Below are 25,602 nucleotides of genomic sequence, written 5' to 3' on the forward strand. Positions count from 1 at the left end.
ATCCACATGGAACATAATGAATTAAAGGCATGACTTTTTCCACCAGTGTATAATCCAACAGTAACAGTAACTAACAGTATTTATAGCGGGCCACTGTAAACGTGGCAAGTTAACAGAGAAATCTGATCTGTGACCAGTTCTTGTATTTTATCCTCTGATTGAAGATTATTATTTAAGCTGATCTCAGCTCTGATTTCCCCTTTGTCCTTTAATAGCAATCGCAATTCTGCAGAAAATCAACATCTTACAGGAAGCGTAGAGGGGAAGAATGAGACACCAGGGGTTTTGGAACAGGATGAAATCTAAGCTAACAACACAGCCAAAGACTCAGTGCCTTCCAGCTTTTCCAAGTGGGAGGAATTTGATTCAGTGTCCAAAAGGAGAAGAGGGAAGAAATAAAGAGGGAAATATTGTTAGTACAAATAGTCACAGTGCAGTCATGAATCTAAAACGAGTACCTTTTCTCCCATTTAGAGGATTTACATTACAGGCAACCACATCTTACACAATCCACGTTTATTTAATGTTTGATGGTTGTTTCCATAATGTAAAGGGACAGTCACAATATAACAACATTGTCCCATGGAGCTGTGTCTATTCTGACTATTTTCCTCCTCTAAGACACATGAGTCTCTAGAAGCTTCACCTGACAGACAAGAATTTCAGGGCTGCTGAGTTTTCAAAATCTGCAAATCAGCCAACTCTTCACAAAGCCTCATCCCCCCTGCTGTAACAGCCCCTGCTGAACGGTCCTACATCTTTAGCCGCCTTCGAGAGAGGACAGTGGATCAAGTTGATTTGACAGTGGTATAAAAAGAGAGAAATGTTTATTTATACTGATTGTTAAAGAAGCTTTAGCGCTGCACACATTTTTGAAAAAAGAAAAGGAAAAAAGAGCTGATTAGAACATAATATTTTATTTACAGCTAGCCTAAAGCTCCTAGAACTACAGACATCATGATCACACAACTAGCAGCTTCCATTCTGACCACAAGGGGGCTCAAGAACCCCAAAACAAGCACTTTCCTGACATATTTTGCTTATGAACTTAATAAGACTATTATCAAATGTTAAACAATGATCAAATCATAAATTAAACAAACTTGGAGCAATGTTTGCATATTTATTTTCTGTGGGGTGATTGCCAGGTTTTGCCGTGCAATAATGTCCAAAACAATAAGCTGAGAGACACTAAAAGCCTTGAAGAGCAGTAGGGTTAGGGGACAATTCACATTACACACTATGCTTTTATTAAGTTTAAAACAATAATAATACAGCTAAGGTTTCATGCCCTACAGCTCACTGATGCCTCCTTGGTTTATGTTAAAGTGTTTTGCTTTATCTAACTGTTAATAATATAAAGTCAGACAGGACTGAAGGGAAAAGAGAGAGAGGCGTGATATGTAACAAAAGAACCGTGCTGGCATCAAGCCAGGGACGTTGCAGTTATGTCAAGACTCCTGCCAGTTTTGCTTTGGCCTTCAAGAAACACTTGATGGTTGATCACACAGAAAAATACAATGATTTGCCAAAAACAGTGAACTAGTCCAACAGGCAGTCAAACATGCTGAAATACTAACTTGCACTCTTCATCCAGTAGGTGGAACAGCGCTGTGGGCTTCTTGCTGATGAGGTTGATGCAGCCGGTATTGTCAATGTAGTCGATATTTCGCCAGCTGATGCCCTCTGCCCTATATTCTTCCTGCAGGGACACAGAATACAAAGAAAGGGCTCAGTGCTAGTGCTACTTTCAAAAATACTTTGCTTCCCAGTATTGTAATTTGATTCAGGAACTGCAGGCTACTTCTTTGGCAGTGTTTCGTGGTCCAATAAAGTGCCTATGTCTGCAGCTCCTAGTGTATAAAAACAATATGAATGAACTTTTTTCATTATTACTATACTTTGAGCAGTTTCTAAACAGAGAGAGCTCTGAAGTCTGCTGAACTTGGAGGGATTTAGTCTCAAAACAATGAGCAAAGGCAAACGACTATATCCTCAAGGTGCCAATAAAATATAGTAATTAATTATCAGTGCGCCATCAAAAACAGACAAAACAGTCAGGCTGCTGTAATTTTACAGTCAAAGCAACATTTCTGTTGGTATGCATGCTTTCAAGTTGGCAGATCTTGTCTGGCTGGTTTAATAATGAGAGAAGTATTCAGAGCATTTGTCAGTATTCTGCTCCATGGATGTTATTTTTCTGTGTTCTTGGGAAAGAGATTTAACCAATAAAGACTTTAATCCACGGGAGCTTTAATAAAAAAAAAAAAAAAAAAAAAAAAAAAAAAAAAAACACTGGAATCTCATTTTTTGTCTTTAGCCCAGTTTATAAAGGCTGAGTCAAAATGACATTTCCATTAAAAGCAGTTCTTTTATGTGAAATGTTTTGCAACACTCATTAACTCTGCAACAGGATAACACAGCATATTAATAAACATTAAAAGGCTGTCTACGTTGACTTCCATAAGATACACAAGTGAGGCTGTAGCAGCAAAAACCTCTTTTTACTTATAAGCTCAGCATTTCATTTGTATAACAGTGTTTTCTCCTCATTTCAAAGTTGCATAGCTCCTGTTTCAAATCAGTAATTATGAAACATTATCTTCAGGTCACTTTGTACCAAAACAAGCTCTTCAGCAAAAATATAAATCCTCTCCTTTCATCCTTGCACAGTCTCAACATCTCAGGCCGTGATCACTGACTAGAGGCAGGTTTTTCCTTTTTAATAAGAGCTCAGAGATCGCCTTTGTAAAACCTATCACACAATCAAATGAAAACCTGTGCAATATAATTCAACACAACAGCCCTGAAATAAACTTTTCCAAAGCTTATACATGGAATATTCAATTTGTACGTCAGATGTTTGCTGGTCTTTGGTAATCACCGAGCTGTGGTTTAAGGGGGTGTTGTACTGGATTGCATTATAGTGAAGAGGATACTGTATCTACTGCCTGAGCATGCCTTTAAATCATCTTCCTAGAACTGCTATTACTCACTCTTATTTTGACTCGATCAACAAGAAAAGAAATGTTAGCAGTTCTTTAACACGTGCTCTTTCAAAGCCTGAATCACAGACAGTTTAAATGTATTTGTAATCTTAATTACTGACAATCATTAAGAAGGGTAAGTGGTGTTCAAACCTGCTTCTCACATTACATTTTCACATATATTTGTAACATTACTAATGAGCGGTTTTAGCTAAATTATTAATATCTGACAGTACACAAAGCAATGAACGACACAATGGTAAAGACTAACTTAAACTGTGACAAAGGTGGCATGGAAATGTTACTTGATTCAACAAAATACGACTGCTGTCATGACTTGCAGAAAAAGTGACCTGGGTGCTTATTCAGAAATTAGACAGCCATATTAACTTGCTACCAGATTAATGTACCTGGCTGAAAGTCTGAAAGGGGCAATATTTAAAAGATCTCCATAAATTATTCACTGAAAAAGTAAAGTAAGGTCTAGTAAGTGCTCTAATGTCTGTGTGTGTAAGTGTGTGTAAGTGTGTGCGCGTCAGGTTAAGATATTCCAGGAATTACTTAAGAACTAAGGGGTTCATGGCCTGTGTTGTAGGCAATGAGAGACTAAATTTACCATTAACTACCTTTTCCCACCAACATCCTCCCTCCTTCTTACCCTCACGGCAATAAACCATCTTACCAGGAAAATCCAACCTCAAACAGAGCTAACTCATGATTATACTGTAGTACATGTTATTACACTAATATTCCCTTATTCCATTTCATTTCATGTGGGTAATGGCAGAAAACACTTTGAAAATAGAAATGATAAAGAAAATAAGTGCTATTCTCCTGCCCCAACAGTGACAGATGAATGAAATATACTGTGTGTAAATATAGGCAGGGGTGTAAAGCTGGCTTCAGCAAAAAGTTTAAAGTCAGCCTATCCTGCCATGTGGTGTGTGAAGTTGACACAAAATCTGGAAGACAGAAGAAATCCTGCTTCTGGAAAAATGGTCACGCATCAAGTGAAAATCCAGACTGGCAATCTCATCACCTAATAACCACATATTCAGTATGTAACACAAACTCAAAAAGAAGATCACCACAGATGCTGCATTAAAAAAAAAAAGGAAGTGCTTCTAATAACCACAACTAACACAAATCAAATAAATATAAAGTAGTTGAAGTCTCTAGTGCAATGGTCCAAAACATTCCCTAAAATCAACACTTAAAGATATTAATGATTAACATTTTGCTGGTTACAATAAATGTTTAGAGGAAAAGAACATGCTGCGTGACTTTGCACGTTAATACATTTATAGATTTGAATTCCTATACAAAAACATTCAACTGTGGGTAAGGTTTAAGTAAATGTCTTGTTCATGTCTGTGCCCTGCAGGAGTTGTATGTATGCAAGTTGAAAACTGAGTATCCTCGTCCCTTACTTCAATGAGCCATGAGATCATCTGAAGAACTATCCTAACAATAGAAAAAATCCACAGGTCCTTTACTGTACCTTACATGGTTGGGTGGGTTCAAAACTGTCATGTCCATGTTCAAAACATTATTTTTCTTTCTGTAATCATTGTTCCTGTTAACACTGGTCATGAAGAGATCATCTTCTATCTTACTTTTCATGGAAGAGGCACAGGACAAAATCCACTATCATCATTCTGTACAGAAATATATTGAAAAGTGTATCTAAAGGTAATAAATGGGTTAATTAATCCAAGTTACCGCTGCAGGTGGAAGGACTGTAGCAAAACACACACACACAAAAAAATCCTTCAAGAAAGCATCAACTTAATGTGACTGACACTGGAAGCATGTTAGGAAGGGTCTTTTAGAGGCCTGTATTTACAGGGGGAATGGTTACAGCAAGCAAAACCAGTATGAGTGTTAATGTGGGTATCTGACTACACTCTTAAGACACACTTGATAAATTGTGAAGCTATCCTTCAGCCTCCAGGCACAAAGAGGTCTTTGAAATCTATTCCCATGGCATACGTTAACAGTATAAGCCCTGACATATTTATGACACGGAAGCAAAGCAGGGTTTGTGAACAACTACCTTTGTACGAAACAGCAATGACAGACCTTTATGTCTTGGTCTAATTCATGATCTTCAACTTTCAAATAGCTCCACCCCCCCTTCCCCGACTTGTCAGGGCAGGTTGCTGTTTCAGTCAATCTCAAGGTAAACATAGTTTAACTTACAGGCAAATCTTATAGATCACGATTTAAAAAGGCCCTTTGAAGTTAATCAGCTCACTTAAGAGAACATACATAGGCAGGGTGGTCACAATATGGCTGTCAGGTTCTCAACAAACCCTGTTGCTTAATGTGAGAATTCCTTCATTGTTTCAGTGTCATTGTAATGTATGGGCACTGTGTGGTGTGATAAGGATGTGGGGTTTCCTTAGGAATGGTCGTGGTCAAATAACTTAAGCGTTTACATTTACATTACAACATCGTATGTCAAAACAATAGTGGCAGTAGTGCAGCAGCACAGAAGTTCAGCTCCCGGTCAAAGTCCAACATATGAAGGGAGCTCCAAAGAACTGTACACCTTACAAAAGAGTATCTGCCAAAGAGTACTCAAGGGGTCACCTACTTGTTCAAGCTTGAAGGTGTGCTGGTTGAAGTAGTGTTGGAGACGTTCATTGGCAAAGTTGATACAGAATTGTTCGAAGCTATTGTTCTCATAATCCTCAAAACCAAAAATGTCAAGCACTCCGATGGACAAGATCTGAAAAAAACCCCAAAAAAAACCCCAAACATGTTTATCCATGTCGGAAAAGTATGTTTCTTTAAACTGACTGATCAGAAATCATGTCATCTTAAAGCTTCAAAGGTCTTCACTCTTTAGAAGTAAAGGGACTGTCATTTGTTTTCCAACTAGCTTTACATACAAATAATTATTAATAACAGCTTTTTAAAAAATGTTCATACTGAAGACACAAGATTACTCACACGCAGATCCTCCTGATTTCCTGTCTCAGATATTTTGCATTGTCCTACCTTGGTGGTCTCCTCCAGGTCCCTGATGTTGAGCAGAGCGTGGTTGATCCTGAAGACAATCCAGTCAAACAGAGCACCATACAGTGACTTTGCCATGGAATCTCGCACCGTTCCAGCCTGGAGGGACACATAAAATATCTCTCTGGTGTTGGTTCTACTGGAAATATCTTCATTAAGAACAGCAAGAAGTATGACTTTACTACTTAAATATAGAGCATTAAAAAAAAAAGTGGTTATTTTTAATCTCACTCCTCCCAGTCCTGAATAAAGCAGCTTAAACAGTTGTGAAGCAAAGTGTTGTTATAGTAGGGCTTTTTACTAGAAATGCTGTTTTTACTTGTCTCATCTCTGGTTTACTTTGTTTCCTTGCTGTCCATCTTAACTGTACCTCCTTTATTCTAGCTTTGTAGAGCATTTGGCATATTTATCATGATTATTTGTCCAGTGCCAGAGCATTTATGACTCTTACACTTAATGTGCCAGCTGATGCCTGACACTCCTGCAGACATTACTCCTGAGTCAGCCTTGTAACAGTGCACCAGCATAAAAACATATGGATTGAAGTATTTAAACATTGAAGAAAATCGATGTACATCAAGGCCAAAATGTGAAACTCAGACATCTAAAACCTAGTTTTAAAAACATTAGTCTCCGAGAAGTTGAGATGTGCAGACAATATTTCTACTTTAAAACCAACCATTTATAGCTTGACCAAAGCATAAATCACACGCTCACTGTCCCGCCAGTAGCCATTGTACTCAGAACCTCTACTGGAAAATATAAAATAGGATATCCTAAATGTAAAAAGCAGACAGCCAGAAGAAACCAATCAGTCCAACTATTCAAACACATCTCTGACATTTATAATCTTGACTGAAACTTTGGCACAGAGGCAACATCATAGACATGTTGGTAGACTGCATATCCAGCCTTAATAGGCAAAACACAGACGTGGTATACAAGTAAATGAGGGCAGGAGGCTGGGCTGCCGGGAAGAACAAGAAAGAACAGTGTGCTGGATTACTGCTGCATGTTCTTTCATAAACACAGAGATTATCTGGCAGAAGCATCCGTGTGAAATTATTGAGAAATCGTTTTAATTCCTGTATCCGCTGGAAAGATTTGACCTTACAGCAGCAAAGTTAGGCTAACAAAACAACCCAAAGTTCTTCATTTCTAAATAATTAACTAGGATATTTTTAGCCACCTCAGACCAAATATGCCTTCCATAAGGCAGGACAGTTATTATTCTGTACCCCATACGTACTGTGATCTAATGACCCATGAGCTTTTCATTATTTAGAGGAAGTTAGACTTAAAACAACAGCATGAGGGAGACAGCCTTACAGTGGAGAAAAGTCATTACAGAAATGCTCAGGTTTCTTTTAGGTTTTCAAATGTATGATCTCAGTTAACAGGCAATGAGACTGTTGTGACTGTTAGAGCAATATTTACACAGAGACCACCCAGTGTGCAACCAAAACAATCACAGTTTGTTCATATAAAACTCCTAAATATCTAACAGACCATTATGGGGTTGTTGCCATTTTGACAGGAATGTGTAAAACATCACCATGTTGTGGGAGAGTTTGTGGTAAAATACGGCTGAGACAGTTTCCCTGGATAATTATCACAAGAAACCTGTAATGGAAAATAAGAAGATAATTTAACCAATATCACAATATGTGTGCAGGATAAGACATTACTGTGTACTGTGTCCAGTATCTGCATGTGTAAAAACTACTTCATGCATGTTAGGATGTGCATCCATGTTGCTCCCTCTTCTCTTTCAGATGGCTCTCATCTACAGACCGTGACGCATGTTTGTTTTCAGAGCAGGGGTTCCAATGAAAATTTCAAGGGGGCTTGAAATGCCTTCTCTTCTCTCTAAACAGATTGAAGGACTTTGTGTATGTGCGTTGGTGTGACTGTGTTCATGTGTGGCCACAGACTGAAAGAGCTGCACAGAGAGACGGACGGGGTGAGCGGGAGGAGATCCGGTACTAGTGCACACTGTCCTGTACACACAGCTGGGTCAGACTGTAGAGCCATGAAAGCTGGTGGGGAAAGTGCCTCTAGTCACACTGCTCAGAAGAGGACTTCATTTTAACGGTGCTCAAAACATACAACAACTGCATGCTCATACAATACTTGTGCATCTTTATCTGTTGCTATGCCTCAATTCCACATTACACACTAACAACACACAGCATGTATGATACATTAACCTTCATAGTTCACTCTTAGTGCAATCAACATGGAGGAAATCAACCTATTTCATTCTTACTAGTGATGCAAGACTTGTGTGCAGTGAAAGTGCTCTAATCAGGGGGAGATAAACCGGCCGAAAATATGTCATGAAAACTAGCAAACTGATTCTCTGCTTGGCAGAAAGTCCTGTCATCATACAAGACGTTATCAATTAAAGTAAGAGGCTGATTGAGATGTATTTATCATTTATTGTTAGTACTGGCAGAAAACAGCCACAGTCTCACCTCAGCAAGTCTGTAGGGAACAATCAGCTTCTCTCCCACAGTAACCGTCTTCCGTGTTGTCAGAGCTTCAAACAGCATCTCTTCTTTGACCTGGTGTTGACAGCGAGTCAGACAGTAAATACGTTTGTTCAAAAGATATTTTTCCCCTTAGACTTTGGTTAAGTAAATAATTCTGGATAACAGTTTACAATGTTATATTAGCAACGTTCTCTCATGAGAAACATCGTCTCCTTATCGCTCTGTACTTTTTCACAAACATCCATTGAGTTCAGTGAGAATGGAGAAATGAGACTATTTGGCACAAACATATACCCTTTAATGTGTAATAATAGTGAATCTGCTAAGAGTGCACTCAGTAACTAAATAAATGATCCTCAAACAACAACACTGCAATACATAAACCTGATAACTAAGATACCCCTGTATCTCTTTAATGGAATCACTGTAAACATTAGGGTCCATGCATTTATTAACTAGCACAGGCTCCAAAGGAAATTTCAGTTAGCCTAAGTTTGGCTGGGCTATAAAACACATAATGTCTTCAACCTTCACTGTCTCACTTGATAACAACAGCACTGTACATGACTGACTCTATGACACACAAGCGTACTGTGTTGTATGTGTAACCAATACATAAGGAGCCTGTTTGAGAACACAGTAAAATGACTTGGTGACAGACAAACAAGTGCTGCTTGTACTTCTTGTTACTAACCCAATTACCCAACAAATAAAAAGTGTTTGTGTGCAGGACAATTTAAATGTGATAACTAAAAATCTAAATAGACAAAAGCATTTAATGCAAACCAAGTATTACATAAGGAGCCTTTTAATACAGCAGGCCACGTTGTTTTAGTTTATGACATAAATTGTGAAACCCTCAGTCTTGTGCTGTTTGGCACAACAGGAAACACTGGTATGTTGTTTAGTAGGTATATTATGTTAAACTTTGACACAATCCATTTTCAAAATCTTAACACATACAGTATGTAGAGAATGTGCAGCAGTAATAACGTCCAGCATCATCAAAACCAATAGCTTGATTTTGCAGTACCTCCAGCAGCTGTGAGACAACAGGCAGCACCTCTGGGTTAGCAATGTCTATCGAGTCATCCCTGTAGATTTTCCTCTTGTAGCGGATGTTGCCGAGGTGAAGGATGGCAGACAGCAGGGAAAAGATCCTAAACAAAAGTTAAGTTAATTTTAAGAGATGCTGCACAGCAAAGACACTATCGATAGCTGCAGTTAATCTCTGTCTGCACAAGTCTTTAATTTCATTAGGAAGCATTTGACTAGAAAAGGACATAAAATGAACAAGAATGAAATTACAGATACATGGGGAGTAAGTAGAGATACACTATGAGAGTGTAACAAAAGTAAGGGTATAAATAGGACTTAGCCTAGACAGCTTACCCAACAGTCAGCAGATGCAAAAGCATTTATGGGTTTATGTGGTTTCTGCTGTTTTGTGAGTAACAATACCTTCTTATTTGTAAAATAAACCTGTCACGGGGGAGAATTTAAGTTTACCTCATCCTACACTCATTTGTGGCTGTGTGTGCGCGTCACTCACTGTTTGCGTGTGGCGGGAAGAAAGCCCACCATCTCCATGGCCAGCTGAAGCCTCTCAAAGTCATGCTTCAGGTCCTCTCCTTCAACAGTGAAGCAGTCCTGCAAAACGGCAGTAACTGGGTGTTATTAGGTTTATGGCAGCTGTTGCAACACAGTGGCCTTGACTCCAAAAGAGCTAATGACAAGTCATTACGAAATTTTGAAGGATTTACTAAAGATTGTTGACATACACGGTGCCCAAATATTTTTGTCTAGCAAACATACTTAAAATAGCTTTTCAGTTTATGTTGCAGCTGAAATAAAAAAACAGAGTGGCCTGAAGCAGACAAAATGAATGACTTATGCTAAAATGAACTATCATTAAGAAGATTTGGAGGCAAACAAAAGAGCAGCACTCCGGTCTGATGTGCAGAGCATCTAGTGAAAAGCGCCATGTGCAGGTTCTGCTCATGTAGTGGAAACCTGGCTTGGTTTCCCCCTTTAAACCAATCCACAGAAATCTGTCATGGTGGCAAAAGAGCTGAGGAGAGCAGCAAGGGTTTTCCTGTATTAGAGAGATGGACAACAAGCTAAACTAGCAGGGAGGAGACAATTGCAGTGATGTGTGCACAGACTGTACATACAGGTGCACATTTCATACAGTTAATGGAAGACGTGAAATGCAGACATTCTGTTTCGCAAACACTTAATAGCTCACGATACCCAATTACCAATAAAGGTCCTATATAAAAATAGAAATATAGTCACTCTAAATGGAGAGACTCAAGTAAAGTAGCTCAAAAAAGTAGAGTGTTTAAGAAAATCTACCAATCATTGATTAACTCAACTCAGAGAGCAGAATCATGGAGCTATGATAAAAAAATAAAAATAAACAAAATAAATGTTGTGCATGAATTGAGAATATTATTTAGAAACCATGCACTCAGTATGCACATGGATAAGTTGTTTATGACAAGAGGAAGAGTGTCTCCTAGATGAGGAGCACATTTCGATGTAATGAAGGGTCTTTCACTACAAACACCAACCATAATATGAGCTCTGCTCTTTGCGTTCTGGGTCCTTTCCACTATGGCTGCCATAATTATCACATACTTCAGGCGTCAGAAAGAAACACTGCAAACATACCGATGTGCCTCATTCTTGACTCACTCTTTGCTTTCAGAAACTCATACTTTTTCATTACTGACTTAAATTAATGAAATAATCAGCTGTAAAACCCAAAGTGCACTTTAAATACAGATGATGATAAACAGAAACCTTAATGCCCAGCACCTAACCAACATCCCAAACCAAATTACAAAAGACTTTTTTGATCATTGACAACCTACAGCTGCAGCATTTCTACTGCAGAGCTGCCAGTGTGTCCTGTTCTCACATATTTTAGTAAAGTAACACTGTCACACTGTGATAAAACTTCTACCTCACTGCTGTCTATAAATGGAAATATGTTTGGATTTGGAAAAGAGAAGTTTAGCAAACATGATCACTCTCCTGGGCTTTTTAGCTTAATGGTCAGAGGATCTTGATGTTATGAGTAAAGTATAAGACTTTTATATCCATATCTAAGTTGTAATCCAAAACTTTCTGACAGCTTTGTCAGACATGGCTCTAAAATCATAATTGTCTCAAAACCAAATATAGTAAATATGGAGGTCTTACATCATCCCTAGTGTCATTAAATCCAAATGTAATACATATGGGGTAATATCGTCAATATAGAGGACCTCATCTTCAGCATTGAGGATTTCATGGTATTAGAAAACACTGAGCTGTCAATGATCAAAAAGTTACACTGGCTAAAGCAGCACATTATTCTACAGTGGCCAGGATTTGACTAGACATAACTGAGAGAAGCAGCACAACAGGGAAAAGCAAAAACAAACAAGACTAAAACAAACACTACCCAAACCAAAGCAGGAAATACCCCAAAAGAAACAAAATAAGCAAGAGAAGAGCAGGGAAGGAGTGTGCAACTGTGCAGGGAAAGTGTGGCTTGAGCTGCAAATGCTCAGGTGATTGAAAATCTGCTTGGTGAGGTTTCTCCAACACATACAGACGACAAAATCTCAGCTGAGGTACAGATACTGACCGATTCACTTTCACAGTAATTGTCCCAGTGCAGTTGGTGGGTTGTCTTTGTCATCTGGAAATGTTAAGGCAGAGTTTACAGGGAGCGAGGTTACGGTTAGACAGTAGCAGTCCAATGACACACACTGTACAATTAAACATGTACACAGATTTATGTGCAACTATCTGCAATGGAAGGACAAGCTGTTAGGATGAAAGCAATGACTGAACTTTAACGCTCTGTTAAAGACATTACAGACAAAACAGTCAGATATCAAGTATGTAGTCAAACATTTAAAGGCTGATGACAGAGACGCATGCACACAAAACACATTCACTAACAATATCAAGTCATTGAAGCAGGATCAGAAGGTGGAATAAAAGCAGAAATCAGCAACACAAGGACCTGAATGACTCAGAATGAATGATTCTCTTTACATGAAAGCTGACAAATTTCTACAGCAAACCAAAATATTTTTAAAATCCATTTCCTACATATCCAGCCACTGATGGCTATTCATATAAATAAGGTATGAAAGGCAACTGTGACACATGTTCAACTCACAATCTCTGTTTTCTGTTTAACTATTGCCTTGTATGGTGTTCTAGTATGTAAGCAGGAACCGTTCCTCTCCAAGTCTAATCTTTTTTTTGTTCATGTATTTCATTTTCCAGCCATACACCATCTTCAAGGTTTTTCCTTGCAACTTCCAGCTGCCATACAACAGCATTATAGTAATATAACTGAAAAAAACAACATTAAGGAAATATCCGTCATAGCACAGACAGATTTATTATTTCAAGCATATAAAGAAAGTTATAAGTTCCTGCTAAGTAGTTTTTATTCTGTAGTAAACTAAACTAAATCAAGTGGTTGCTACAATAACAGGAAATGAACCTAATAAATGTTGGTTTGCCTTGGACAAGACAATAATCTCCATAGATAAATGATATAATCTCCATAGATATAATCTCCATAGAACAGACAGAGAGGAAGCAAGAAAGAGCATAGCATTACTGACTGCAGGAATGTGTGTATGCATATATGTATACATGCAAGTGTGTTTTTGTGTTCGCATGGCTGGGAGGAATGAAAAGAATTCCTTGCTTTCTTCTGCGTAGGCGTAAGGGCTTTGGAGGAGGTGGCTGTCACGATATGACCCAAAGGCAACAAGTTTTACACAAAATCCACATTCCATACATACAATGTGTGCATACAGTATGTGTTACTGTGGCTTTGTTTCGTGGTTATGCGAAACCTGTTTTTGTTGAGGGCACGTACGTAACTGAGACAAGGGGCAAACACCGTTTCGGATGAGGTGTTGTGCAAGTGCATGTGTCAAAGGTAAACAAAGACCAAGGTGTATGAGAAATCCACACACATGCATTGACCACAAACTAATACACTACACATGCAAACACACAGACGTACAAATTACGCTGCTGCTCATCTCACTGACACAAGCAAAGAGATTAGATAGTGACAGGTTTTGTGCATGTATGAAAGAGAGGAGGACTGTGTAGTATGTGTTGAAAGCTAAAAACAACGGAATGTGTTTTTCCCTGTGTCCTGATTTCTTTGTTTCCTGTTTGCAGACACTGAGGCACAGAGGCAGCTGTGCTTGGTCTAAAGGTTTGTACAGGACTAGACTACCAAACATTCACTCTACTACAAATATATGAAAACTATGGGAAACACATCCTATCTGACAACACATGACACCAAACTCATAAAGCCATAACAGCACAAGCAGAAATGGACCACAAAGAGAGTAAGACAAAACGAGGTAGGTTTACTTGTTGCTGTCATATTTGGTCTAATGAAACAGTTGACCCTGCCTGATCCCACCTGACTGAGGTAATGGTATTCTTCAGGCTTCTTGAGGTGAAAGGCTGTCCTCTCGTCTTCGCTCGCTCCTGCCAGCAGGTAGTAAAACACATGATAGTTTCTGAAAAGAAAATGAACAAAAAGATTAAAATACATAAAAATTTATGACAAATATAAACCAAAATTCAAACTAAGCTTATTTACATTGTGTGTATGTATATTACAATTATAGCATTTTAAAATGTCTCTAAAATGTTTGCAGTTAAATGTGCTACAAAGCAGCACTTCTAATTTCTCTGCTCAGACATTAGGTGTCCCATTTCACTTCCTGCTCAACAAAAATCTAGTGTGTGTGTTCTGCATTTTTAAGATCATGATGAAGATCTGCTTTTCAGCTCACCGCTCATTGTGCTCCTGATAGACCAGCCTTGATTTCTCCAGGAGGTATTTCTCTACATATGCACTGGAAAAAAAAAAGAAAAATCAAAACTGGTAACTTGAAAATGTGATTAATTGAAGAAAATGAAAAGCATTTGTCTCCTTACCCTCTAACAGTGCCGCTCTCCTGGTAGTTCACCTGAATGAACTTGCCGAAGCGACTTGAGTTGTTGTTGTGGGCTGTTTTTGCATTCCCGAATGCCTGATGGGGAAAGATAGGAAGATGTGGTCAGATTAAAACAAATACGCACTGGGGAAAATAAATGAGAAGCGGCTACATATTACATTATCTAACACACAGGTTGGTGCCAGATGTACGAGGTCAAGTTCTGAGACGACTTTAGGTGTGGATAATTCGTTTGTGGGTCACGCACACAAAAAGTTTGGCCTTGAACCAAACATTGTCTTGAAACATCATCAGCCAGTACGACACATACCAAGCTTTTCCTTTTACACTGTTTCAAACAGCACCAGTCCGAGACAGATTAATAACATGGTTTTAGGATCTATTTAAGTCAGAGTCAGACAAATTGCCAGAGTGATGATGAAGGAGTTGGGCCAGCAGGCCTGATGGAAAAAAGCCCCTCAATGAGTAATGGGATCCATGTGGCTGTGTGGAACATGTGTAGTGGTTGTGCTTTAATAAGACAGCCCAGTATTTCCCCTCATGGCTGTGTTTATGTTGTATGGCTGCCTGGAGGGGAAGTAGTTTTTCGCCCTATATAAACCCTCTAGTTATTTGTAGCTCTGCAACAAGTAAACAAATTCCTCAGTGAATCACTTAGAGCTGCCCTGAGTCCTGCGTCTGTGGAATAGGAAAACACCCCTCCCTGACTCCACCCTTCACCAACGCCACTTACTTACATGCGAGCATGTTAGCAGAAGGTTAATGGGCAACATGTACCTGGCTTTGGGCTATTCCTAATGCACATGTTTGCAGCTAAAACTGCAAGGAGTCAAGGAGTTCATTCACTGTGGAATTTCACTTTCAAAAAACATCAGAGCGTTTCAGGGTGAGTCACAATTGGATAGCAGAGTATGGATAGCAATGTATGACACAAGAATATATTAGGAGATAGTTGACGTTTTTAGCCCTAAAACACTGTGAGGCTAAGAGAGAAGCTTTTTTTCTTTTCTAAATTACGTTTCAAACAGGTGACGGCTCTTACTGACGGTGTGCAATGCATTTCAGTTCCAAAGGTACAAAGAGCAAAGTGCAAGACACGAAGTGTAGGCACTGGCAGAGGTTAAGGGAAATTTATCAGGATTAAAAACTCAGTAGAAAGCACTTGCATGTATAGTAACTAAACTGAAGCCCAGCACTCAGCTTCATAAAGCATCTTAAGGTTTAAATTGTCTCCGTCCCATTGCACGTCTACAGGCATATATTTATGAATCAGGATCCAGCAGAACCCAGGACATTTAGGCCTCTCTAATACCGGCAGACCTTGGCTCAAAAGACTGGATCACAGCAATGAACCGGTTCTTTATTTATGACTCACCAAGCTGAACAAACCATTAAGATGGGCCCGACCAGTGGAAAAACATATTCAACTCTGCTGTCTGGACAAAGAAAGAACACATGAGGTCAAGCTGCGGAACAATGATGATCATTTCATATCCAGAAATATGGGATTTAAAATGTGATGCCTGATGCATTCATTATCCCCAGAAGAACTGGTATTCTGTTCAGCACTCCATCTCTCTCTGAACTGGCTAACCTGCTTGGTTCAGGAACTACAGGTCAGGCAAGGACAGACTACCAGCCAGCATCCCAAAGTAGTACGAGCTTCCTGAATGGACAGCCAATAAAAACCGAGCACTAAAGCACTCATAACAACACTGTGCTTGCAGACAGAGTGAGGAACTTGGGTCAGACAAGTCAGATACTGGAGCTTTCAGTATCTTTTTGTTAGATGACATTCAACATTTTGTTTAGAGCCAAGAGGAAGCAGGATGTGGAACAACTAAAACACTCTGCACTGTGCATTCATCCACCTGGCCTGTGTAAAAAAGATGCATAGCTGAAGGAGACATTTTTACAGCAGACGGTTTGTATTCTTTCTAAACTTTCTAAACTTGGCTAGCTCCATATCACTGGCAATAAAACACACATCTCACAACAAAAGTGACAATTTGTTATAACTGACCTCTGGAAAGGATAGTTTCTCTCACCAATATGTCAGAAAAGTTTCATCAACTTGCAACTACAGCATATCAACACGAAAAACTAAAACCAAACCACTAAGTAGAGCTAATAGTCATTAGTTCACAAGACGAGTTAGTTACAGTTAAGTCAAAGAAAATCCCATCACTCCACTAGGAGGAAAGATCAGTCATACTGGCATTAAGACCATATTCACACAGAAATCACTTTAACATAGTGCCTTACATAAACAAAACACTAGGTGCTGCTTTGGTGAAGGCGTTTCATGCAACGGTGAGATGCTGACATTCGATTCAGGATGTCCAGTTGAAGAAGAGATTTAAAGCTATTAAAGCTTGTTTAAAAACACAGCACTGTAATATTGTAATATTCACAGGATTGTTCACCTCTGGAAAGTTACCGCAGCAGCAACAGTTTGTCCTTATTTTCTTTTTAGGACAATGTAAACAGCAGAAATACAGTAATCATGTCAAGGAATTGGCCAGGAATGTGCACTTGCATGTACGTGACAGACCAATGCAACCTTTTGCTGGAGGACACCACGTTACGCTGCAGCAAAGGCAAGCGCAGCGTGACCTTGGCAGACTCATGTTGTCGAACAACTTAGCAATCTACAGCAACATGTCAACATGTCAAGGACATCAATCAGTAACAAATCTGTTTTTACCCAAAGTAATCCCAAAATAGAACAAGACATGTTGTACTTCCAGTGACCTGTTCTCAACTGTAGTTGCTCTTTCCACCTTTAACAAACAGACCACAACAATGCTCCATCTAGAATACGAGTTGCCAAAAGTTATTCTGGGAGATTCAAGTCAATAACTTAAGCTCAAGTAGACGGGTCAAGTTGAGGTGAAGTGGGAAGACTAAAACACAAAACTGCAGCATTTCATGACAAAAAGCATTTTCCAGCACGTAACAATGGAAAAGTAGTGGAGATTTTTTTTCAAGGTCAAATGGAAACAAAGACTCGAAGGGACACCAGCACTAAAGCAGTTTGTACAGGACTGATTTGCACTACTGCAGTCACTCCATAAGGTCGATATTATTATTTTTGGCTACAGACCACAGACCAAGCCAAAGGCAGACCAACAGCAGACTGGAGATGGTTAACAGTGTGTTCTGGATGTTATGTGTCCGATTACAGGCTCTGTCAGTGTCATCCAGAGGAGCAGACACAGAGACGATGCACCGGGCTGATGTTATGTTTTTATAAGCAAAGCCTATCTTCAAGTCAACATCTGGAGCTTGTGTTCAGCAGAAAACCTCCACACCCTTAGATTAGATCAACTTTCCTATTGCAGGAAAGTTACTCAGGTTTTGCCTATCCATTCATCGACCCCATTTTCTCCACTCAAGTTACAAATGGATCATTACTGATCACTATTTATTATATTGAAAGGAAATATTGCTGTCTGTTTGGGTCAGGTTTCTATTGTAATCACAGTACATTTGGTTAGGTTGACATTAAAATTGGTACCACTAGGGGTAGAAAAGGTAGAAAAGGATATATTTTTGCACACTTACTAACTAATTAGTTTCCATGCACTCTCATGTGCATTACAGCTGATTCTTTAGCTCCCATTTCATTGGGCATGGGCAGGTCACGCTAACTGCTCTAAATAGACAGACTGTTTAACTAAAAAAGCAATAATCTTTTGAGTGCGTGCATCAATGCTTGGATGTTACAAATGAACTTCCATGCTGGGTTGTGCTTAGAGGTCATGTGACAGCACAGACCCAAACTAAACAGTGAAATGCTTTGTCTGAATTTCAAAGCTAAGTAAAATGACCCATGAAGTAACAGCAGCATTCTTCTGAACGACTGACTGCAAACTGATCTAGGAAGGGCTCACCAAATGTTTAGCGATTCTCCTGTAACAGTAGCTACGGAGAATATTACTCCAACAAACTGTTCTGCGTGATTCACTCTCGCTATTCAAAAGTAGCATTGCTCATTTAGGTTGTGTGGACTCATATCCTTTTCAGAGCTCTTCGGGGCTGACTCATTCACCACGGTATGTGAACAGGACGTCAACAAAGTGGAAGCACGAGTGACTTGGTCCAACATGTATCATGGTTATGTCACAGAGTGTGTGGGCAGATGAGGTTCTCCAAAAGCTAATTCATAACCCTGGCCCTTGTAATATCACACCTGCTGACCAGAGGGAACTGTGGTCACTGTGGTTGTTTAATCACAGGGGGATCTGCAGTCGAGCTTCACAGCTGAGTGGGAAGGTGGGTGGGGTGTGGGCTCTGGCAGCAGCTGCTTCTGTCTAAGCATTACTCTACAATGTCTAAGATACGTACAGGTTTGTTCGTCCATGTAAAACCTTTTAGGGATATTTCTTCTTCATGCAGTTAAAGCAAAAAAAAACAAAAAAACAAGCTTACATTTGTTTAATGTTTAATTACCATCTTAGCTTGATGTATTAGAACACCAGTGTTACTGAGTCATTAAGGGCATATCTGAGCTTGATATGAAGCTGGTTGGATCAGGACATATTTATTAGCTAATTATTAAAACTACAGAATAGGAATCTGGTAATGCTACAAAGGAGGTATTTCAATAATAGATTTGAACCTATTAAACTGGAGGCAGCCAGACTGTGTCTTTGTTGACAAGATATATACAAATGCTATATATCCACATAACCAGAAGAAAGTCAGGTAAAAGTTCAACAAAACCAATTTGAGGAAAACAAAACAATTCAAACAATAAGTAGTTAAATGGGGACACATCAAAAAGGTGGAAGAGTTCAAATATGTCATGGACAATTCCATAAAACTTCATATAACACTAAGCAGATTCCAACAGTACAAGTCCTATTTCTCTACCTCTAAAAACTCACTGAAAGGCCAGCCAGAGAATTGCAGAAATAAATGTCGCATTATGAAGCGGTGTTTATGAATAAAGATTTAAAAAGGGCCCAGAGTTTAACAGGTTAAATAAGAAGTCAATTTACAACCAAGCATCTGTAGTGAGGAGCTGCCACATTAGAATACTGGTCAGTATATTAAATATTAAAGACTTAAACACTTTACATTTAAATCTGTAAACATAAGAAATCACAATAGATGAAACACTGTTTTAAGAGAAGCGTCTGTTCAAACATGTACCACTGACAATGAAAACGTGTTTCTGTCATTTGAAAGGTACCAGTTTTGTAAGCTTGTTTTCGGCATAACTTTCAATAAGCTCACCCTCACTTGAGACCAGATCCAGTAAAATCAGCAATATAGTCGTCAAGCTTGACAAGTTTGCAACTCTGGCATGAGGCATCAGGCTTCAGAGAGCTGCCAGAAACCTCAGTGCTCTTTTGTTTGAGACTTTTGAAACTGTCGTGTCCAAGAAAATTACAGCTTCAAATTTTGTTGGAGCTGCAGTCACACCAGTTTGTACTGCAGTAATGCAACGTAAGATCATGCCGTTACAGAGCATACTGTATCTCATACTTGTATATCAGGTTGGACTATTCAACCTATGAGAAAAATAAACAGGTAAGGCCAAGAATCCAAATTAGCACATTACAGTGTAAACATTAAGCAAAGGCTGCTGTTTGCGTGTTTTGTCCTGGCATCAATCTTCTCGGCTCTCTAACAAAAACCAAATACAAATATTTCCCAAACCGTGAAACCACTCCTTAAAAATTTGAAATCAACAGACTACAGCTGACAAGTATGTGTGTGAAAGAGGGAAAACAAGAACATCCTAATTAGAAAAAGAAGTGGCCCTTTGATCAGTGCAATGGCTGCCTGAAGTATTTGGCTCAATCAGAAAGTCCTCCAGAGTTAGTAAAGTAAGTCCTCCAGAAGGAAGTAAATATTAGTCACAGAGGGGCAGATGTAAACCAGACATGATAGAAAAATAATCTCCAGGACTCCTCAGCTATCACAGACCATAATATAACATAACCTTCCTTAAATTAGAGAAGTGGGCAAAAGCCACACTTAACTTATGAATGCACTTTAAATAAATCACAGACTTTCCAAAACCTTGAAATTAGCCAATGTATTCTGTACAAAACCAGCTGTAACATTCAAATCTGAGATCCATTTTCACCAGATTGCAACAAAACAGGACTTAGTACAACACAAAATATGAAAACTAAAGGGTTGGTGCATCATAACACTATGTTTAGACATAAACAATCTCAGGATATAAAATGTAAGACCTGATCCAGCTTTTTCCTAATTTAGGGAGAAACCTTGATAAAATGCTGCTAATGGCCCAGAAGACTCCCTTTGCCGTTTGTGGGCGGCAGCATGTTTACTTGTTTTCTGCAGCAGTGAGTCAGCAGAGTAAGCTGCCCAGTCATTCCTTATCTGCAATAAAGATGATGTCCTCGGACTCGTGCATCTGCTGATTTCACTCTCACTTTCTCAGGAATAGCAGCAGACAAACTAACATAAACACAAGTATACATCAGCATCTGCTCTATTTCACAAGAAGAAGAAACTGAAATCCTAACACATTTATGTTAGTAACCTTAGTTTTATTATATCTGTTGTTAGACAGACATGTCAATACACACTTCAAATTATCTCTACAAAGTAAATAACTAAAGCACTGCATCTCCCCCGCACCAACACTACACACAGAGATACAGCACACAAACACACACAATGTACTCACAAAAACAGAGAAAACAAATAGTCGCGTGTGTGTGGGTGGGTGTGTGTGCGTGTGTGTTTAAATCATGGGGCTCTCAGCTGTTTGTGTGCCCACAAGCAGGGAAGTGACATTTCAACACAAATGGAAACTGAAACGGGTAATTAAGCCTTTTCTCAGGGGCAAAGGAGCCCAAGGAACTAAACTTGGCAAATAAATGTTAATCTCTGAAAGTAAATTCCAAACATGGTTTTTGGACTTTTGACACTTTTTTGTCCCCGTTGGTTGTGCAGAGTTGAGAAAAATCCAAAATGAAAAACAGACCACAGGACAAAATATACAATTTGGTTTTGCTTCACATCAGAAAACAGTTACTGATAATGGGGCACGCAAATCCTGGTCAGGTGATATAAATAGTTTTATGTCTGAATGTTAGTAAAACATTGTCAAAGGATGGAAGCAATAATAGATTTAACTGTATGATTCCTCAAAGCATCTATCGTCAGGAGTCTCACATCAAATATTTTTACTCATAACTGCGGCAGATGCACATCATTTTAAATTTTAGGGTTTATTTTCTGCGTTACATTGATTTTTCTAAGCTAAAACTGATGTTAATCCATCTGATTTTTATGCAGTTAAAAGACATGAAATTTAAAAAAAAGTCCAGGTGAGAGAGATGTATGTCCCAGTGTAAAGATTTGGGGCAATTACTGTACAATGGAAAACTCCTAAAATAACGACAGCATACATTTTCCAAAAAAAGATGATAACCACATTCTTCTTGAGTGAAACTACATGACTGAACTTAACTTTCCTTTGCAGTGTCAGATGACTGTGTAGCTGAGGCTCCTTGCTTTCCTGTGATGCACAGCTACAGGATTTATTTCAAACATTGTCAAGGTGACTTTTTTTTTTCTTTACAATGTCATTTCTCACACTGGCACACAGTGCCTGCTCTGTTCCTCAGTCATTTATCTCATTAATCCTGCTACTTCTGCCATGTGACAGTTTCAAAAAAAAACTTTTTCCTACACTGAACTTTTGACCCAGTGTTACATAAAGGGCAGTGAGAAAAGGGGTTAATGTGGTCCAGATCCATGAAACTAATTTTCACAAACCTAAAAGGGCCCCAAAGAGCATCAGAACAAACAGGATCAGGGGTCTTCTTGATTCAGCATCAACTTTACCAGGACATCCTGGGGTAAACAATAGTGCAGTGTTTCCTCGTGGTAATGAGACGAAGTAAATGAGAGGCACAGAGAGGGATGAAAAAATTGCAGAGAGTGAGAGACAGAAAAACCGGGACAGAAATGAAGAGAGATAAGGAAGGAGACAACAATGTAAAGACATTTAAAAGAAGTGTAGATCACGAGAACGTTTGAGATGACTTGTACAGTGCCAGCAGTTTAAGGCATTTCCTACTGCAGGAGCAGGTTCAGGGTAAAATATACACTGTGAGTGTCCTTAAGGTGATTGAAAGAGCAGACTGGCACCCTATTATTACGAAAAGAGGAAACTGGTTTAAGATAAAAATCAATTTTATGGTAAAAAAACAAACAAACAAAAAAACAAAAACCCTGAAACTTGAATACTGATTTAAGTAAGGCAAAATAAAGTATAAACCTAAATATAAAGAGAATGCAGTAATAGCTCCAGTATATCAGGCCCTATAAAGATAACATAACATAACATAACAGGTCCTATAAAGTTTTGAGGGGTTAATTAACAAGATGCTGACTGATGGTTCAGTTTCCAAAGCAGTAGAAGAGCTAATGTTTTATACTGTCATTCCTTCCACTCTGCCCACAGGCTCAGTTCAATGCTGTGAGTCACTCCACCAACATATAGAGGAACAAGACCTGATTGTTGAGGCAAATATCAGACTGGCCACTACACCCACTACAAGGAGCAACATAAAGAGACTCAGAGGGCATGTAATTACAAATTTGGGGGAAAAAACAAAACACTAACAGCCTAAACCATTATTTGCTCATTTGTTTTGTTTTTTTCTTAAACACCACAGATTCACTGCTTCAAGCTTCCCAAAGGGGGATTTTGCTCCTTGCTTTCATCTTAGACAATAGAAAATGGAATATAATTAGGTTTTAGACCTTCAAAGATGTCCCCTTGGATGTTATGAAATTGCGACACATATTCATTCACCTCTTACAGCCAAAATGATTAATCAGTTAACTGAGAAAACCATGAATCCAATTGAATCATTAGATGCAGTTTTCATTTTACAGACAATGCAAATAATTTACTTGAAAATAGAAGATAATTATTAGTTACAGTCCTAAATGTTGCAGTAACACCAATGAGTGAATCTATATACTGTGTATTAAAGGGAAGAAACATTTCTCCTACAAATGTTTTCAGTTTATTCATCATCTGCAATAGTCTGCTCTATTTGCAGTTTCCATACACTGAACTACACCAGCTGAGATTAACACAACCCATGCAAACAACAAACCAGAAGCTAACCTTTGCTAGTAAATGGACCAGCATCACTCCTATTGATCCACACACACACACAGCACACACACACGCACGCATACACACGCTTCAGCATGCAAACCAGTACATACACACACACTGAGGTACACTTGCACACAGTCAGAGCCCTCACCCTGAATCTCTGCCAGCACAATGCTGCAGTGCAGACATGGGTGTGGCCTTTTCATCAGCACTTGTGAATGAGATGCTGATGTGGACACTTAAAAATTGAAAGAAAACCACCAAATATTCCACTTGGAACGCTGGAACTGGACAATAAAGAAAAACTTTCTTTGTGAATAATAATTCTGATTAATGCCACATGGCCAAAGCAATGAGGACAGATCTTCCTTGTCCATTTGAAATACATTAGTGACAATCTGTTATTAAAAATAGTTTTTAGCACCCTTTACATGCCTCCGCACGCTGACGATATAACAGCTTACACAGCAAAGTATCTTTACATGCCACTCTCCCACATCCATGCCCTTCTCACTGAAAATATTTATTTTATGGCTCTGTAGATATAATATCAGGTTATGGCTCTGGACTTCAGAAAGGGAGTGAGTCAGCCACATGCTAGTGGTTCCTATGGTCACCTTGTGAGATTTATAGATAAAGTGCAAACCTGGGAAATACATTTTTTTATTTTAATATACACAATGTGGATTCTCTATAAGTGGTGGTCTTAAAGTTGTAAAGCGGCTCATTCAACTAGGATCAGGAATTTCATCCACAGCTCAGAAACATTTGGGCACTGGCTGATTTTTCTAAACCATAAAATGTTTGAAAGACTAAGTAAATATACACTGAGCTTCTAGTTTATAAACCTGGCTACAACATAATGGAGTTCAATACAACTCAACAACCCAATTTCTCAGTGAATGTAGTTAAACTAAAATGTAAAGCCTTACAAAAACAAACACTCAAGTGCTAATATTTCAAAGTAACTCTGAATAACCTCTAACTAAATGCACTTATACCAAAAACAAGGAAACTAATATTGTCTGCACTGGAGCAGATGTGCTGGCATTCCAGTCAGTGCTGCGCTTTGATAATGGCAGAGGGTTGAGTGACCTGAGTCAATTTGCCTCCCTGTAAAGGATGTGTTTGTCAAGTGCTGAGTAAATGTGCTCAGCCATTAGGAAAACAGGCCTATCTTTTAGAGCAAACACTATTCCCACTCACTCCAGAAGCCCGTGTCAATGTGCAATTTCTCAGTGCCCGCAAGTTGCTCAGAAAACCTGTTACAGCTTCGGATGTAAAATTTGTGTTTTCTTACTCAGAGAACCAGGAGCTCTTTACATTTCATTTCAACATGACAGCTGCTTCAACAACTGATGCCCTTTTCTAGACTGTTTCTGTACCAAGATCATGACAAACAGCAAGTAAAGGTTTAATTATACTGACAAGACATGTCTATAAGAGAGGATGTGTTGAACGAGACTATTGTTGGTTATAAAGCAAAGGCTTCCAATATATATGCTTCGTACTATACATTCACATAATTCTGTGTGAGCCATGAAGGATCACCAGTTAGATTTATGGAGTAATGTCATATTTAAAATTTTCAGTAGAGAAACCTTGATCAAACTTTTAGGAGTCTGACTGAGCACAGAGTATAAAGTAATGTCAGTTCATGAGTGTCGGTGCCTGCGTGGATGCTATGAAATCATACAAATAACACTTAAGGACATATTTCATCAAGATTGCTGTCTTAGCTGTAATTCTGTAGCTGTAAATCCATACAGCCACGGAGAAAATGAGTAAACTCCTCTAAACTCCCCACTCCAAAACCAGATGCTCACTGTAAAGAGAGAAGCAAAAACAGACCAGACATCAGCAGAATGAGAGGAAATGCGGGAGGCGTAGAAAAAAGCTTCCCAAATCTGGCCGCCATACAGTGAAAAGGAATGTAATAGTGAGTGGGAGTG

The 25,602-nt window shown here is 38.9% G+C and overlaps 1 protein-coding gene across 5 annotated transcripts in view; it reads right to left on the reverse strand.

Moving 5' to 3' along the window:
• myo9aa (myosin IXAa) overlaps window positions 1-25,602 on the reverse strand; it is an 82,334-nt gene that overhangs the window by 23,541 nt on the left and 33,191 nt on the right. For 4 of the 5 annotated variants that reach the window (XR_003296423.1, XM_026320022.1, XM_026320020.1 and 1 more), the window contains exons 3-12: window positions 14,498-14,592; window positions 14,353-14,415; window positions 13,974-14,073; window positions 12,147-12,200; window positions 10,059-10,156; window positions 9,540-9,666; window positions 8,489-8,578; window positions 5,994-6,110; window positions 5,587-5,721; window positions 1,581-1,702 (exon numbers count right to left, since the gene is read on the reverse strand). Coding sequence is in view for 4 of the 5 variants with exons in the window: in XM_026320022.1 (XP_026175807.1) it covers window positions 1,581-1,702; window positions 5,587-5,721; window positions 5,994-6,110; window positions 8,489-8,578; window positions 9,540-9,666; window positions 10,059-10,156; window positions 12,147-12,200; window positions 13,974-14,073; window positions 14,353-14,415; window positions 14,498-14,592 (1,001 nt within the window). In the remaining variant the exon portion in view is untranslated. The remainder of the gene's footprint in view (window positions 1-1,580; window positions 1,703-5,586; window positions 5,722-5,993; window positions 6,111-8,488; window positions 8,579-9,539; window positions 9,667-10,058; window positions 10,157-12,146; window positions 12,201-13,973; window positions 14,074-14,352; window positions 14,416-14,497; window positions 14,593-25,602) is intronic. The other variant, XM_026320019.1, reaches the window with a different exon arrangement.

This window comes from Mastacembelus armatus, chromosome 3 (genome assembly GCF_900324485.2).
Source record: "Mastacembelus armatus chromosome 3, fMasArm1.2, whole genome shotgun sequence".
In the NCBI taxonomy this organism is placed as follows: Eukaryota; Metazoa; Chordata; class Actinopteri; order Synbranchiformes; family Mastacembelidae; genus Mastacembelus; species Mastacembelus armatus.